Here is a 15,339-nt window from a genome sequence, read left to right on the forward strand (position 1 = left end):
AAAGTAAAGACAATACCATGTGTTAATAGTGAAAATGTGATTATTAGACTTAACATTTTTTGCATCTTTGGGGATTTTGCACTTGTTTGATCCTCCTTGAAAAAGTCAGAGTTCGACATTTGTAAAATCAGCTCATTTTCTGGGGACAACTTAGATGAGAGGTTTTATTGTAGCAGAGGCCGCCCATGATGATTAATAAATAATAATATCCAAAAAAATACCATGTGTTAATAGTGAAAATGTGATTCTTAGCTGTTAATTTTTTGCATCTTTGGGGATTTTGCACTTGTTTGATTGTCCTTGAAAAAGTCAGAGTTCTGAAGTTCAAGTCAACATGACAAACAGATGACTGTGCAGGTCTGGTCCCTGTGACGGCCTCAGGTTCAGTGTGATGGAGAATCAGAGACAATCGAGCCCTGAAGCCAGAAACCACCGGCTTTGTCTCTCCACCGCTCTGAAACTCCATCCCTCGTTCTGCTCTGAGAATGTGAAAGTGAGACCTGTTGTGGTTCCAGGTGTGAAAGCTAAGACGGAGGTGGTGGACAACAAAGACGGAACCTACACGGTGACCTACGTCCCTCTGACCTCGGGCATGTACACGCTGCTGCTGAAGTACGGAGGGAAGGCCGTGCCCGGGTTCCCGGCCAGGGTCATGGTGGATCCGGCTGTGGACACCTCCAAGGTCAAAGTGTTCGGACCCGGAGTCGAGGGACAAGGTGCAGTGTGGTCCACATGTGTTTACTGACACTTACTTACTAACCCTAATTTTACCATAAACTTTGTCAAAATCGGGAATTTGAGAGCACAAATGACTAATTTCTGCTTATTCAGCTAATCCTCAACATCTTTGCCACAGATATTGTAATATTAAATCCCCGGGTTGAGTCAATCTCCAAAAATAATGTGCTGTATATGCCCACAAGATTTCTGTCTCTCTGCTGTATCTACATCATTTTCTCAGGCTCATTACATTCATACTAACCACGACTGGTAAATTCGTGACTAAATGACTAATTTATGCCTATTCAGCTAAAAGAAAAATAAATCACAATTTCCCTCATGATGTGCACAGAAGTTTAAATATATAAACCTCAACATCTTTGCCACAGATATTGTAATCTTTAATACCTGGTTTGAGTCAATCTCTGTCTCTCTCTATCATTTTCTCAGGCTCATTTCATTCATACTAACCACGACTGGTAAATTCATCCCTCTGCTCTCCTCCAGCTCTTTTCAGAGAAGCCACCACAGACTTCACGGTGGACGCTCGTCCCCTGAGCCGGCGGGGGGGCGACCACGTGAAGGCCGAGGTCAGGAACCCGTCCGGAGCGGTGACGGACTGTCAGGTCACCGACGAGGCCGACGGGACCTACAGCGTGGAGTACACGCCCTTTGAGAACGGTAACGCCCCCTGAACCCGTGTGGTCAAACCTCAGAATCCAAATAAAACTCGTGGTGTCCGGTTCCTCGGCTGATGTCCGTCCCGGTGCGTTTTGTTTCAGGCGTCCACAGCGTCCAGGTCCTGTACGACGACACGCCGGTTCCCAAGAGCCCGTTCAGGGTCACTGTGTCGGAGGGGTGTGACCCCAGCAAGGTGGTGGCGTCCGGCCCCGGGCTCCAACAGGCCCTCACCGACAAAACCAACAAGTTCAACATCGTCACCAGGTGCTGCCGGAGGAGCCAACCCAGCTTTCCAAATCTTTTTAATGTCGTGTTTCTGAGTATTAAGACTTCTGAGCTATATTATAATATTCAAATATTCAAATATTCAGATATTCAAATCAGCAACACGCGTCACCTGTACAGGATATCCTCAATATCTTCAACTTTTGTAATAATTACAAACATTTACAAGTCGTTCCCGGACTTCACTGCTTTGCATCGGACACTGGTCACAACCAAAGTACAATTTCATAAAAGAAGAAAACACAGGAGTTAAAATGAAAATCCTAAAAATAAAAATCATACCTCCTCAAGTCTCATCAGAAACAACTTGGGTCCGATCATTAGTATTTCTTTAAAATACAGGGCAAACACTTAAGTTTGTGAAATGGTTCTAAACAGAACTACAGAGAAGTTTACGACAAACTACGACTCATGCTAAGTCTGTTACGTCCTCTGTGTCAAGGCACAAATTACAATTTTTTTTTGTTAAAAGGACAACAGGCAAAACAGGAAGTGAAATTTGTGGAAAATGATAATTGCTTTTACAGTACAATGTCTCATTCTGCTTTTATCCGTGAACAGAGGGGCGGGTATCGGCGGTCTCGGCATCACCGTGGAGGGTCCGTCAGAGTCCAAGATGTCTTGTAAGGACAACAAAGATGGCAGCTGCAGCGTGGAGTACGTCCCTTACACCCCCGGCCTCTACGACGTCAACATCACCTACGGAGGAGAGCACATCCCCGGTGAGACTAGATTCCTCTTTTAAACTCTTAAAACCCGTGATTGTTATGATTTGTAGGATTTCTTTTCCTGTTGTTTTTGTGACATCATCTCCTTTTCCTGCTCTCTCCAGGAAGTCCCTTCAAAGTCCCGGTGCAGGACGTGGTGGACTCCAGTAAGGTCAAAGTGACCGGTCCCGGCGTGGGGTCCGGGGTCCGATGCAACATCCTCCAATCCTTCACGGTGGACTGCAGGAAGGCGGGCGTGGCCCCCCTGGCCGTGGCTGTCACGGCTCCTAAAGGCGTGGCCGAGGCCGTGGAGGTGAAGGACAACGGGGACGGGACGCACTCAGTGTCCTACACGCCGTCCACCGAGGGGCCGTACTCTGTGGCCGTCAAGTACGCAGAGGAGGACGTCCCACGCAGGTAGTCATGGGTACTGCACCACAGAAGCACTAGTGGAGCAGGAGCTGAACATTTCCTCACAGTTTACCAGTTGTCATTTGGACTCAAAGGTGAAGTGATTAGAGGTCAGTGGCTGAAGGTCACAGAAAAGAAAAGAAAAAGAAATTACAGAAGGAGTTGAACTTCAGTAAAGACAAAGCAATGACAGGCGTTCATTGACCTTTGACCTTTGACCTACATTATTGACCTTCCTTCCATAATTGTAGATGGAAACTTCACTGGTCAACCAGGGGGCAGTGTTTCTGGTTAAAGCAACAAAAAATTGACATTGTGTCTTTTTGTATTTTGGAAAAAAACAAATTTCTGGTCATGTGTTATATTGGTATAATTACTATCATATATAAATATATATCCTGTTATATTATATACTATATATACTGTACTATTTTTATATACTGTCTAACAATAACATTACCATCATATCATCAGTACTATTACCATCATCTTGACACTGCACCTTATCTACCTATCTATCTATCTATCTATCTATCTATCTATCTATCTATCTATCTATCTATCTATCTATCTATCTATCTATCTATCTATCTATCTATCTATCTATCTATCTATCTATCTATCTATCTATCTATCTATCTATCTATCTATCTATCTATCTATCTATCTATCTATCTATCTATCTATCTATCTATCTATCTATCTATCTATCTATCTATCTATCTATCTATCTATCTATCTATCTATCTATCTATCTATCTATCTATCTATCTATCTATCTATCTATCTATCTATCTATCTATCTATCTATCTATCTATCTATCTATCTATCTATCTATCTATCTATCTATCTATCTATCTATCTATCTATCTATCTATCTATCTATCTATCTATCTATCTATCTATCTATCTATCTATCTATCTATCTATCTATCTATCTATCTATCTATCTATCTATCTATCTATCTATCTATCTATCTATCTATCTATCTATCTATCTATCTATCTATCTATCTATCTATCTATCTATCTATCTATCTATCTATCTATCTATCTATCTATCTATCTATCTATCTATCTATCTATCTATCTATCTATCTATCTATCTATCTATCTATCTATCTTTCCCTTCGGTGATGAATAAAGTTATCTATCTATCTTTTTTGATTAATATGATCGAACTAACACAGAACTCCCCCTGGTGGCTGCAGTGGGGACTTGCTGCCTTGCTCATGGGCTCTGACTTCAGTCTCTCAGTAACTTGTCTCCTCTTTCAGTCCCTTCAAGTTCCGGGTCCTTCCCACTCACGATGCCAGTAAGGTGCGAGCCAGCGGCCCCGGGCTGACCAGCGGCGTCCCGGCCAGCTTCCCCGTGGAGTTCAACATCGACGCCAAGGACGCCGGCCAGGGCCAAGTGGGCGTCGCCATCACCGTGAGAAACACGCACTCACACAAATCACACAAATACTGATTCAACCGATCTGGAGTTGGATTAATGTGGCCCCCCTCCTTTCATTCCAGGACCAGGATGGTAAAACTAAGCAGCCCAGTATCCATGACAACGGAGACGGTACGTACGGCGTGTCTTACCTCCCGGACCGCGCCGGCCGCTACACCATCGTGATCAAGTACGGCGGCGACGACATCCCCGCCTCGCCCTACAGAGTCCGGGCCACGGCGACCGGAGACGCCAGCAAGTGCACCGTCACCGGTACGAGAGCGCCGGGGATGAAACGACTCACATGATGGCGTGCCCACAAACCCTAACAAAATGTCCCCCCCCCCTCAGGTCCCGGCGTGGGCCCCACGGTGGCCATCGGCGAGGAGCTGGGCCTGGTGGTGAACGCCACGGGGGCCGGGAAGGGGAAGGTGAGCTGCGTGGTGGTGCAGCCCGACGGCAGCGAGGTGGAGGCCGAGGTTCTGGAGAACGAGGACGGAACCTTCGACATCTTCTACACGGCGCCGGCTCCGGGGAACTACGTGATCTACGTGCGCTTCGGAGGAGAGAACGTCCCACGCAGTCCCTTCAAAGTCATGGTGAGGGACCGGACTGGGAGTTCTGGGATGGGACTAGGGTTGCAAAATTCCAGGAGTATTCAAACTTGGAAACTTTCCATGGGAATATACGGGAATTAACGGGAATTAACGGGAATTAACGGGAATAAACTGGAAATGTTGTGGGTAATTTATACTAACTGTATTTACCTTGTCATATACAGACATAAATACAAACATTTTGTTTTGTCATAGGCTGATTTGAGCCCTGAGGAAACTTTGGGCACTTGACTATATGCTTCTGCATCGTTGTGTCATTCTTAACATAGGTCTTTGCACAGTATTTGCAAATGTACACATCCTTTCCTTCTACATTGGATGGGGTGAAATGTCTCCACACATGAGAGAGTGCACGTGGCATTGTTCTGTAGAATAAGATGAGAAAAAAGTTTGTAAAAAAACACTAATGCAATGCCAGAGATATAAATAGTTAGCCAAACAATTGGAATAGTCTGTAAACATATTTTACAATTGATGGATAAATGAATGGAAATAGGCTAGATGAACAGATGAACAATCCTCAATCAGCATCCTAATATATTTTCCCCAGTAATATCATGGAAACTTACCTGACTAGTCCTTCACTCTACAGCAGGCCTCAATAGTCCTGCTGTAGAGTGAAGGATGCTGGGAGTTATCTGTGCATGTGATGGAAGAATGCACAGTGGAGGGTTGAAACTCAACGTTCCATACATCTTTAAAATAGAGTTTTAAATTGTGTTTTTATTGCTCAGCGTTTAATTTGCTTATTTTTTTTTTTTTTCAAAATTCCCGAGCTTAACTTCGCATGGAAAGTTTCCGGAAATTTACCGGAAAGTTTCCGCCCCTTTGCAACCCTAGATGGGACACTGGTTTCTACAGGAGGAGCTGGTTGTTTGTTGCAGCTTTGAACATAAGAGCATCATGGAGACAGATGGAGAAATCGATTCGGGATGTTTTAGATTTATGTATTGATTATTGATGTGTTTTTTTCCTGACAGTTGTTCGTTTCTATTCACTCTGGAAACTTGAGTTGTGTTATATACATAAATCCCATGTGTTTTAACTACAGATGGATTCTTAAGGTTCTCGTTCTCTCTGCAGCTGATGAAGTTGGTTCCACATTAACCTTCGTCTTGTGCCTTTAGGTCGCACACCCGGATTTACCCATGAGGCCTCAGCACATGTCAACTTCCTGTCCGTCTGTGTCGCAAACATGTGTTACAGATTTCACATTAAGATCAGAGGAGTCTTTGAAGGGACCAAATTAAATTTGAGTTTTCTTTTGATTTTAAACCTGAACTAAACGGCCGTGTAGCGTGTGAACGTCACCGAAGTTTGTTGACAGAACTTTCAGGACTGAGGAAAAAGTTGGAAGCACGAGAACTCAAGAGAGGAAGCTTTCAAAATTCTGCTGTGAATAGATTTAATTTAACAATTTAACTTCCGTAAATGGAAAAATTAACTAATATTTGCTGTTTTAAAATAGAACTTGTGTTATCTGACCAGAATCTAAACATCTGAAGTGTTCACAAAATAAGTGGAACTCAAACTTGAGATGGCCCTAATGAGGAGAAACCTCCACACATGTGTACAAAGGTGGTGTCCATGTGTGTGTGTGTGTGTGTGTGTGTGTGTGTGTGTGTGTGTGTAGCAGGTCACATGTTAACCCTTAATATTGTGTCTTCAGGCTACTGATGAGGTACCGATGATGCAAGAGCAGATGTCTCAACAGCAAAAGGCCGCTCCCCCTGGAGCTGGGTTTCAGCCCTGGGTACCAAAACACAAACCATGCATCAACACAACACACAATACACACACACATCATGTAAGCATGCAACCAACAAGTTGTAATAAACACCATGTTTTTTATGATTAGGGTAAAATGACCTTTTAATGGTCAGTCAGATTCACACAAACAATCAGAACACACACACGAATACACACTGCACTCTACACTCTATGGTCCTTATACACACAACATTACAGGTACACACACGCACGCACACACTCTGTTGCAGGTTACTGGCTGCTGGTTCACACCTGACCTCGCTCTCTCTCCCATTCTAACGTGTGCTCGCTCGACCGCTTTGCTTCCTCTGCCATCACTTCACCTTTTTTGTGTCTCAGCCAATGGGATCGCAGCAAACTTCCCACATCGTCACACACACACAAACCGGGCTGCGTGTCTGGGAGATGCAGAATCCGTTGCTATGGTTACGGGACTTTCTTTTTCTCGTCTCCAGGAGATTTGTTGTGGCGGCCTCTCTCTCTCTCTCTCTCTCTCTCTCCCTCAGTGCACTCCTCATCGCTGTGGCTGCATCACAGAGTCACCTCCTCATCATCATCATCATCATCATCAACAACATCATCAACCTCCTCTTCCTCTCTCTTCCTGCTCCATCGCTACACACTTCCCAGGATGCCCCTGGGTGGGCGGGGCTTGGATGCGGCCGCAGCAGCATGTTTCTAACGCCGGTCGCTGAGGCGAACAGGAAGTGTTTCAGCGTTGAACGACACGTTGACGCCTCTGTGTGTGTGTGTGTCTGTGTGTGTGTGTGTGTGTGTGTGTGTGTGTGTGTGTCTCTCCTCCAGGTGACGTCGGAGAACCTGGAGCCAAACAGCAGCAGCGTGAACGGAAGCGGCTTCCGATCGTTCGACATGGTCATACCGTTCTCGTTCCGGAAGGGCGAGATCACAGGTGAGAGGACGATTATCTGCTGAGTCAGAGATGTTCAGATATAAAACCTTTATCCACACAACTGCAAAAATCAAATGTTCACCGGCTGATTTTTAACTCAAGTCCTTTTCCTAAAAGTTCCGATAACCAACAACTGAAAATCTCAAACAGAAGTTTCCTGTTTAACGAGTTTGTTCCTCCGTGTCTCAGGTGAGGTGCTGATGCCTTCAGGTAAATCTGCTCAGCCGCTGATCACAGACAACCTGGACGGGACGGTCACGGTTCAGTACTCGCCCACCGAGGCCGGCCTGCACGAGATGCACATCAAGTACAACGGCACGCACATCCCAGGTGTGCACTCGACACACACATGCACACGAACACATAGACACACACACACACACACACACACACACACACACACATGGGGAGCAGGACAGAACCTGCTGCCGGCTGTTTGGACGTTGACGTCATTGACGGGAAGGAACACGGAGAGAGTCGGTGATTAGGGTTGTGTGTCGGCGGTAAACAGAAGGTGTGCACGGTGCATGTTTGTGATTAAAAGTGTGATTAAGAGTGTGTGTGAGTGTGTGTGTGTTTATTGCTTATTTTCAACCAGCAGGAGAAAACGATTAACAATCAGCCTGTAATGACGTTAGACCCTGAGGATCTGTGTAGGGTTTTTTGTGTCTGTGTGTGTCTGTGTGTGTGTGTGTGTCTGTGTGTGTGGTACCTTTCTCACACATACCTTGAGCAGAAGTCCTCACGTGTCAAAATCTTATTTCTGCAGCTGTGGTCAGTGACTCCCAACATGAGGAACAGATTCAGATTTGATCTACCTGTAGATTTGACCCTGTGGTTGTTGTTGTATTGTTGAATGTGTGCGTTTATGTTTGTGTGTGTGTTTCAGAGTCTCCCCTCCAGTTCTATGTGAACCACGCCAGCAGTCCCAACGTCACGGCCTACGGTCCCGGGCTGAGCTACGGCGTGGCCCAGAAGACGGCCACGTTCACCGTGTTCACAGAGGACGCCTCCGAAGGTACGAGAGGAAGGAGGAGCTTATCGTTTCTAAATCCAAAGTCAGGTTTCATCTTGTTGCATCATTCTGACCAACAGTAAAAATGTTGTGTATTTAATGCCGATGTGCCGGTGACATGATTTGGAGTTTTCAGATTTAAACACGATATCTCCAGAACACTTTGAGGGGATTTCATCAGGTTAGGTACAAATGTTCAGATGGAATCAAATGTCCTTATATGGGTTTGGTGGACAATCGTCATGGTGACCAAACAAAATGTCATATTAAAGGGACTCTCACCTTTGTAGCATTTTTACACTTTTTTTGGATAAGGTTAAATTGGTATTAATAAGGTAATGACACTCTAAAATGCAAGACAGACCCACCAGGAGTAAAAACAAACAATTATTTCACTCTCATAATATTTAGTGAAAACTTCAACCAATAAAATTCTTCGGACCGAAGGACCTTATTGGCCGACAGACCTGTCTGTTTGCTGCATGGACATGCAGGTTTTCCGTCTGCTTCTTGTGGTGCATTCGGGCCCGCGTCATCAAGGCATGTGAATGTAAATGTATATAACTTACCGAATCCATTGCTTTGGTAAACAAAAACTCACGTGCGTGCGCGGAGGCAGTAGGTTGAAAGTCTGCTTGTAAATAAAGTTTCTTCAAAAAAACACCGCGGATGGGAACGAGGGGGTGGGGCATTGGAGGAAGGCGGGATGATTTGAATGTGCTGTAATTCTCAAATGCAACAAAGGTAAGAGTCCCTTTAATGGACTTTCTTCAAGTGGACTCAAAGATTAGCTGATTAGTTTTCAGGGGTCAAAGGTTCACAGTGACATGTCTGTGATTTCTTGTCAAACATATTATTAGCCGAATAAAAGATTGTTTTAAGATCCTGTTTTAAATATTGAGTCGGTGTGTGTGTGTGTGTGTGTGTGTGTGTGTGTGTGTGTGTGTGTGTGTGTGTGTGTGTGTGTGTGTGTGTGTGTGTGTGTGTGTGTGTGTGTGTGTGTGTGTGTGTGTGTGTGTGTGTGTGTGTGTGTGTGTGTGTGTGTGTGTGTGTGTCTGTCCAGGGGGTCTGGACTTGGCCATCGAGGGTCCGTCCAAAGCGGACATCACCTGCGTGGACAACAAGGACGGGACGTGCAGCGTCAGCTACATGCCCACTCTGCCCGGAGACTACAACATCCTGGTGAAGTACAACAACGAGCACATCGCCGGCAGCCCGTTCACGGCCAGGATCATCGGTCAGTCTGCACACAGACACACAACTACACACATCCAATGAAAAATAACACAAAACCTCTACAAATACTCAGGATAACAAACTGAATATACCTGGTCTTTTATTCTGCATTCAAAAGGCGTTTTGTTTAAGGAACAATCCAAACTTCCCAGAGTCTCCACAGCAGCGTCTCACCTCTGTGTTTGTGTGTTTGTGTGTTTGTGTGTTTGTGTGTTTGTGTGTCTGTGTGTTGCAGAGGACAACCAGCGGCGCTCTCATGTCAAACTGGGCTCAGCAGCAGATTTCTCTCTGGATATAAACGAGACGGACCTCAGCCTTCTGACCGCCAGCATCCGCTCGCCGTCCGGCCGGGACGAGCCGTGCCTGCTGAAGAGGATGACCAACAACCACATCGGTGTGAAGACACGTTCAGAGACACACGTTCAGAAACACACGTTTCAGAGTGATTCACATCTGAATTCATTAAAAATATCCCTCGTCCTCCTCTTCCTCCTCCTTCTCATCCTCCTCCTGCTCCTCTTCGTCCTCTTCGTCCTCTTCGTCCTCCTCTTCGTACTCTTCCTCCTCCTCCTCTTCGTACTCTTCCTCCTCCTCCTCCTCTTCCTCTTCTTCTTCGTCCTCTTCCTACTCCTGCTTCTCATCTTCCTCTTCCTCTTCCTCCTCCTCCTCCTCTTTCTCTTCCTCTTCGTCCTCTTCCTACTCCTCCTCTTCGTCCTCTTCCTCCTCCTCTTCGTCCTCCCATTGTCCTCTTCCTCCTCCTCCTCATCTTCCTCCTCCTCCTGCTCCTCTTCCTCCTCCTGTTCCTCTTCCTCTTCCTCGTCTTCGTCCTCTTCCTCCTCCTCTTCGTACTCTTCCTCCTCCTCTTCTTCCTCCTCATCCTCCTCATCCTCCTCCTCTTCGTCCTCTTCCTACTCCTCCTCCTCCTCTTCCTCTTCGTCCTCTTCCTACTCCTCTTCCTCCTCTTCGTCCTCCTCCTCCTCCTCCTCCTCTTCCTCCTCCTGCTCCTCCACCTCCTCCTCTTCGTCCTCTTCCTCCTCCTCCTCCTCTTCCTTCTCATCCTCCTCCTCCTCTTCGTCCTCCTCTTTGTCCTCTTCCTCCTCCTCTTCGTACTCTTCCTCCTCTTCGTACTCTTCCTCCTCCTCCTCTTCGTCCTCTTCTTCCTCCTCCTCCTCCTGCTCCTCTTCCTCCTCCTCCTCTTCGTCCTCCTCTTCGTACTCTTCCTCCTCTTCGTACTCTTCCTCCTCTTCCTCTTCCTCCTCTTCTTCCTCCTCATCCTCCTCCTCCTCCTCCTCTTCGTCCTCTTCCTACTCCTCCTCTTCCTCTTCGTCCTCTTCCTCTTACTCTTCCTCCTCCTCCTCCTCCTCATCCTCCTCCTCCTCCTCTTCGTCCTCTTCCTACTCCTCCTCCTCCTCCTCCTCCTGCTCCTCTTCCTCCTCCTCCTCATCCTCCTCTTCCTCTTCCTCCTCCTCCTCCTCTTCCTCCTCCTCCTCCTCCTCCTCCTCTTCCTCCTCCTCCTCCTCTTCCTCCTCCTCCTCCTCCTCCTCCTCTTCCTCCTCCTCCTCCTCTTCCTCCTCCTCCTCCTCCTCCTCCTCTTCCTCCTCTCAGGGATCTCCTTCATCCCCCGGGAGGTTGGTGAACACCGCGTCAGCATCCTGAAGAACGGTCGGCACGTGGCCAACAGTCCCATCACCATCATGGTCGTCCAGTCAGAGATCGGCGACGCCGGCCGAGTCGTAGCCCACGGCGACGGCCTGGTCCAGGGAACCACGTTCACCAACGCCAGCTTCGTGGTCGACACACGAGAGGCCGGTCAGTGCAGCGAGCCTCTAGAGATCATCATGTCTCTAACCAGACAGCGTTAACCCCTTATTGCCTGAATTAATTTCCAATTATATAAAAAAAATATTATTTGTGTTTTTGGCATACAGATTCTAAATTAAGTGGAGATTGTTAATTTCAATATAGCATATACCATCGATATAAAATTTAGGTATGAGTAGGGTTGCAAAGGGGCGGAAAGTTTCCGGAAACTTTCCATGGGAAGTTTAGCTCGGGAATTTTGGGAATTTTGAAAAAGAAAAAATACGCAAATTAAATGCTGAGCAATAAAAACATCATTCAAAACTCTATTTTAAAGATGTATGGAATGCAGCACACGCTGCACATTGAATTTCAACCCTCCACTGTGCATTCTTCCATCACATGCACAGATAACTCCCAGCATCCTTCACTCTACAGCAGGGCTATTGAGGCCTGCTGTAGAGTGCAGGACTAGTCAGGTAGGTTTAGATGATATTACTGGGGAAAATATATTAGCATGCTGATTGAGGATTGTTCATCTGTTCATCTAGCCTATTTCCATTCATTTATCCATCAATTGTAAAATATGTTTACAGACTATTCCAATTGTTTGGCTAACTATTTATATCTCTGACATTGCATTAGCGTTTTTTTACAAACTTTTTTCTCATCTTATTCTACAGAACAATGCCACGTGCACTCTCTCATGTGTGGAGACATTTCACCCCATCCAATGTAGAAGGAAAGGCTGTGTACATTTGCAAATACTGTGCAAAGACCTATGTTAAGAATGACACAACGAAGCAGAAGCATATAGTCAAGTGCCCAAAGTTTCCTCAGGGCTCAAATCAGCCTATGACAAAACAAAATGTTTATATTTATGTCTGTATATGACAAGGTAAATACAGTTAGTATAAATTACCCACAACATTTCCAGTTTATTCCCGTTAATTCCCGTTAATTCCCGTATATTCCCGTTTATTCCCGTTAATTCCCGTATATTACCGTTAATTCCCTTAAATTCCCATGGAAAGTTTCCAACTTTGAATATTCCCGGAATTTTGCAACCCTAGGTATGAAGCAAATTAGCGACAGTAGGCATAATGGGGAATAACCGTAATTAAACACTTTTTCCAGTCTCTGGTTTGTAGATTATCATATTGATTCTGCTTTTGCTTGAAATTGAATAACAACATATGTTTCTGTAAAATCATTGCTGTTCCATCAGCACAGTATTTCAAATACAGCTTAATACCTCAAAATAACTTTGCTGCACAGTCCCAAGGGGCTAGTATGTATTTTCCACTCCGACCACTAGATGGTGGCAGAGTACCTCCAATACCTTCATGGTTTGTGTAGAATTTGCACCATCAGGCGTTAGTGGGAGAAAAAGACCGGAATGGGGTTTGAGGCGAATTCGCGACATTGGTCAACAAGGGGTTAACGTGGTGTCTCTGCGTGTCCAGGTTACGGAGGCCTGGCTCTGTCCATCGAGGGTCCCAGCAAGGTGGACATCCAGACGGAGGACATCGAGGACGGGACGTGTGGAGTCGCCTACTGTCCGACCGAGCCCGGGAACTACATCGTCTCCATCCGCTTCGCTGAGGAACACGTCCCAGGTGAAAGGAAAAACACTAGCACTACTGGAAACTATAAATGTGTGTATCAAGAGGTTTAATGCAGCATAGTGTGAAATATCCTCTCTGACAAATAGAGTTTGTGTGTTTGTGTGTGTGTGTGTGTGTGTGTCTGTGTGTGTGTGTCAACAGGAAGTCCGTTCACCGTGCGGGTGACGGGCGAGGGTCGAATCCGGGAGAGCATCACCCGACGCCAGAAGGCAGCGTCTGTGTCCAGCGTGGGGAGTGTGTGTGACCTGAGTCTGAAGATACCAGGTACACACACACACAGACACACACACACACTACACATTTCACACTAACTGTAAAGGTGTGGAGCCGAGTTTCGTGTTTCGATGAAGGAAACGTCCTGGGTCTTCAGAGCTGCTCCTTCTTTTCTGAATCTGTTTCCTGTCTGTTGTTTTTCTCAGAGCTGTTGTCTGTTTCCTGTCTCATCTTTCTTTTATGATCTTTCCTTTCCTTCCCTTTCCTTCCATTCTTCCCTTTATCTGATCCATCCTCTTCCTCCCCCTCTTCTTCTAACCCACTTCCCTTTCTCTTCTTCCCTTCTCTCCCTCAGCTTATCTTAACTTTCTCCTCCTCTGCCTTCTGTCCCCTTCACTCATCCCCCCTCTTCCTCCTCCTCCTCTTCCTCCTCCTCTGTGTTTTCCTTCCTTCACCTCCTCCTGCTCATCCTCCTCTTCCTCCAGTGAGCTGGTTCCTCCTGGTCTTGTCCCGGCAGCTCCTCTCTCACTCCTGCTCCCGCTCCTACTGCTCCCTCTGGTGGTCTGGAGGCTCCAGGGGTCGGGGGGCTCGGGCCTCCTCTGTGGCCTCGGGGCGGAGCCTCTCTCCCGGGCGCGTCCGCCTCATCTCCGGCCTCTCTGGCCTGGTGCTGGCGGGCAGAGAGAAGGAAGTGAAGGGTGTTTGTGTCGTTGATGCCCGCTGCTCGGGGGGCGGTGCAGGGGTGGAGGGTGCGTTATAGAAAATATAAGTTGCAACATAACATAAGCTTTATTATGCTGCAGCTGTGTGTGTGTGTGTGTGTGTGTGTGTGTGTGAGATTCCTTCTCATCTGTTTCAGCTTTATTTGGCTTTGGTTTGAGTTAGGGCTGCTCGATTATGTAAAAAATCATAATCACGATTATTTTGGACAATAACAAAATCACGATTATTCAAATTATTATTATGTGCTCTTATTCTGAAGTCTATGCTTTATTCTTTAAATGACTGTAACCAGTAAACACCGGCTAAACACCGGCTGTGTGTCTTATTCCTTCGTGAAACCTGGATATCGGTGCCCGGTCATTCAAACCCTTAGTGATAAAAACTTTGTAACTGAGAACTTTGAAATTTCCTCTCATTATTCCAAATAATCATTTCCACTCGATTATAGTACTTTGGAGATCGTTTGACCCCAGAATCGAAATCACGATTATTATGTGCCCTTATTCTGAAGTCTATGCTTTATTCTTTAAATGACTGCAACTGCTAAACACCGGCTGCGTGTCTTATTCCTCCGTGAAACCTGGATATCAGTGCCCGGTCATTCAAACCCTTAGTGATGGCAACCCGAACACTCTCCAAAAAAACACTTTGTAACTGAGAACTTTGAAATTTCCTCTCATTATTCCAAATAATCATTTCAACTCGATTATAGTACTTTGGAGATCGTTTGACCCCAGAATCGAAATCACGATTAAAATTGGATTAATCGAGCAGCCCTAGTTTGAGGGACACATTCGTGAATCACGAAAGACGCCAGATATCAGAACAGAATGCATCATGGGACTTTTTCTCTGCCGCGTTCCCGGCCAACAGAGTCAAACGTCACCACATGGCGGCCATCTTGCTGAGGGCGGCTCGCTCACCCATAACATTGTGTTGGTAGTGGTTAAATAACCATAACTTGCTCAATTTTCAACCGATTTTTAAACTGTTTGGTTTGTTATAAACGTCAGAGATGTAGCTATGACACTGCATACTTATGAATAATTATGTTATTTTTCTAAACAATTTAATAATTTATGCAGTGTCATAGCTACATCTCTGACGTTTATAACACACCAGATTGTTTAAAAATCGGTTGAAAATTGAGCAAGTTATGGTTATTTAAAAAGTAGGTACCACTACAAC

The 15,339-nt window shown here is 45.7% G+C and overlaps 1 protein-coding gene across 2 annotated transcripts in view; it reads left to right on the forward strand.

The window, feature by feature from the left end:
• The window catches only part of flnbl (filamin B, like), a 60,070-nt gene that overhangs the window by 38,582 nt on the left and 6,149 nt on the right, over nucleotides 1–15,339 (forward strand). The window contains exons 25-41 of one of the 2 annotated variants that reach the window (XM_061070177.1): nucleotides 516–716; nucleotides 1,228–1,401; nucleotides 1,503–1,665; nucleotides 2,248–2,408; nucleotides 2,519–2,810; nucleotides 4,083–4,236; nucleotides 4,326–4,515; nucleotides 4,594–4,841; nucleotides 6,529–6,612; nucleotides 7,434–7,539; nucleotides 7,729–7,869; nucleotides 8,429–8,557; nucleotides 9,618–9,791; nucleotides 10,026–10,184; nucleotides 11,396–11,599; nucleotides 13,057–13,209; nucleotides 13,360–13,482. In XM_061070177.1, coding sequence (XP_060926160.1) covers nucleotides 516–716; nucleotides 1,228–1,401; nucleotides 1,503–1,665; nucleotides 2,248–2,408; nucleotides 2,519–2,810; nucleotides 4,083–4,236; nucleotides 4,326–4,515; nucleotides 4,594–4,841; nucleotides 6,529–6,612; nucleotides 7,434–7,539; nucleotides 7,729–7,869; nucleotides 8,429–8,557; nucleotides 9,618–9,791; nucleotides 10,026–10,184; nucleotides 11,396–11,599; nucleotides 13,057–13,209; nucleotides 13,360–13,482 — 2,856 coding nt within the window. The remainder of the gene's footprint in view (nucleotides 1–515; nucleotides 717–1,227; nucleotides 1,402–1,502; nucleotides 1,666–2,247; nucleotides 2,409–2,518; nucleotides 2,811–4,082; nucleotides 4,237–4,325; nucleotides 4,516–4,593; nucleotides 4,842–6,528; nucleotides 6,613–7,433; nucleotides 7,540–7,728; nucleotides 7,870–8,428; nucleotides 8,558–9,617; nucleotides 9,792–10,025; nucleotides 10,185–11,395; nucleotides 11,600–13,056; nucleotides 13,210–13,359; nucleotides 13,483–15,339) is intronic. The other variant, XM_061070178.1, reaches the window with a different exon arrangement.

This window comes from Limanda limanda, chromosome 4 (genome assembly GCF_963576545.1).
Source record: "Limanda limanda chromosome 4, fLimLim1.1, whole genome shotgun sequence".
Lineage (NCBI taxonomy): Eukaryota > Metazoa > Chordata > Actinopteri > Pleuronectiformes > Pleuronectidae > Limanda > Limanda limanda.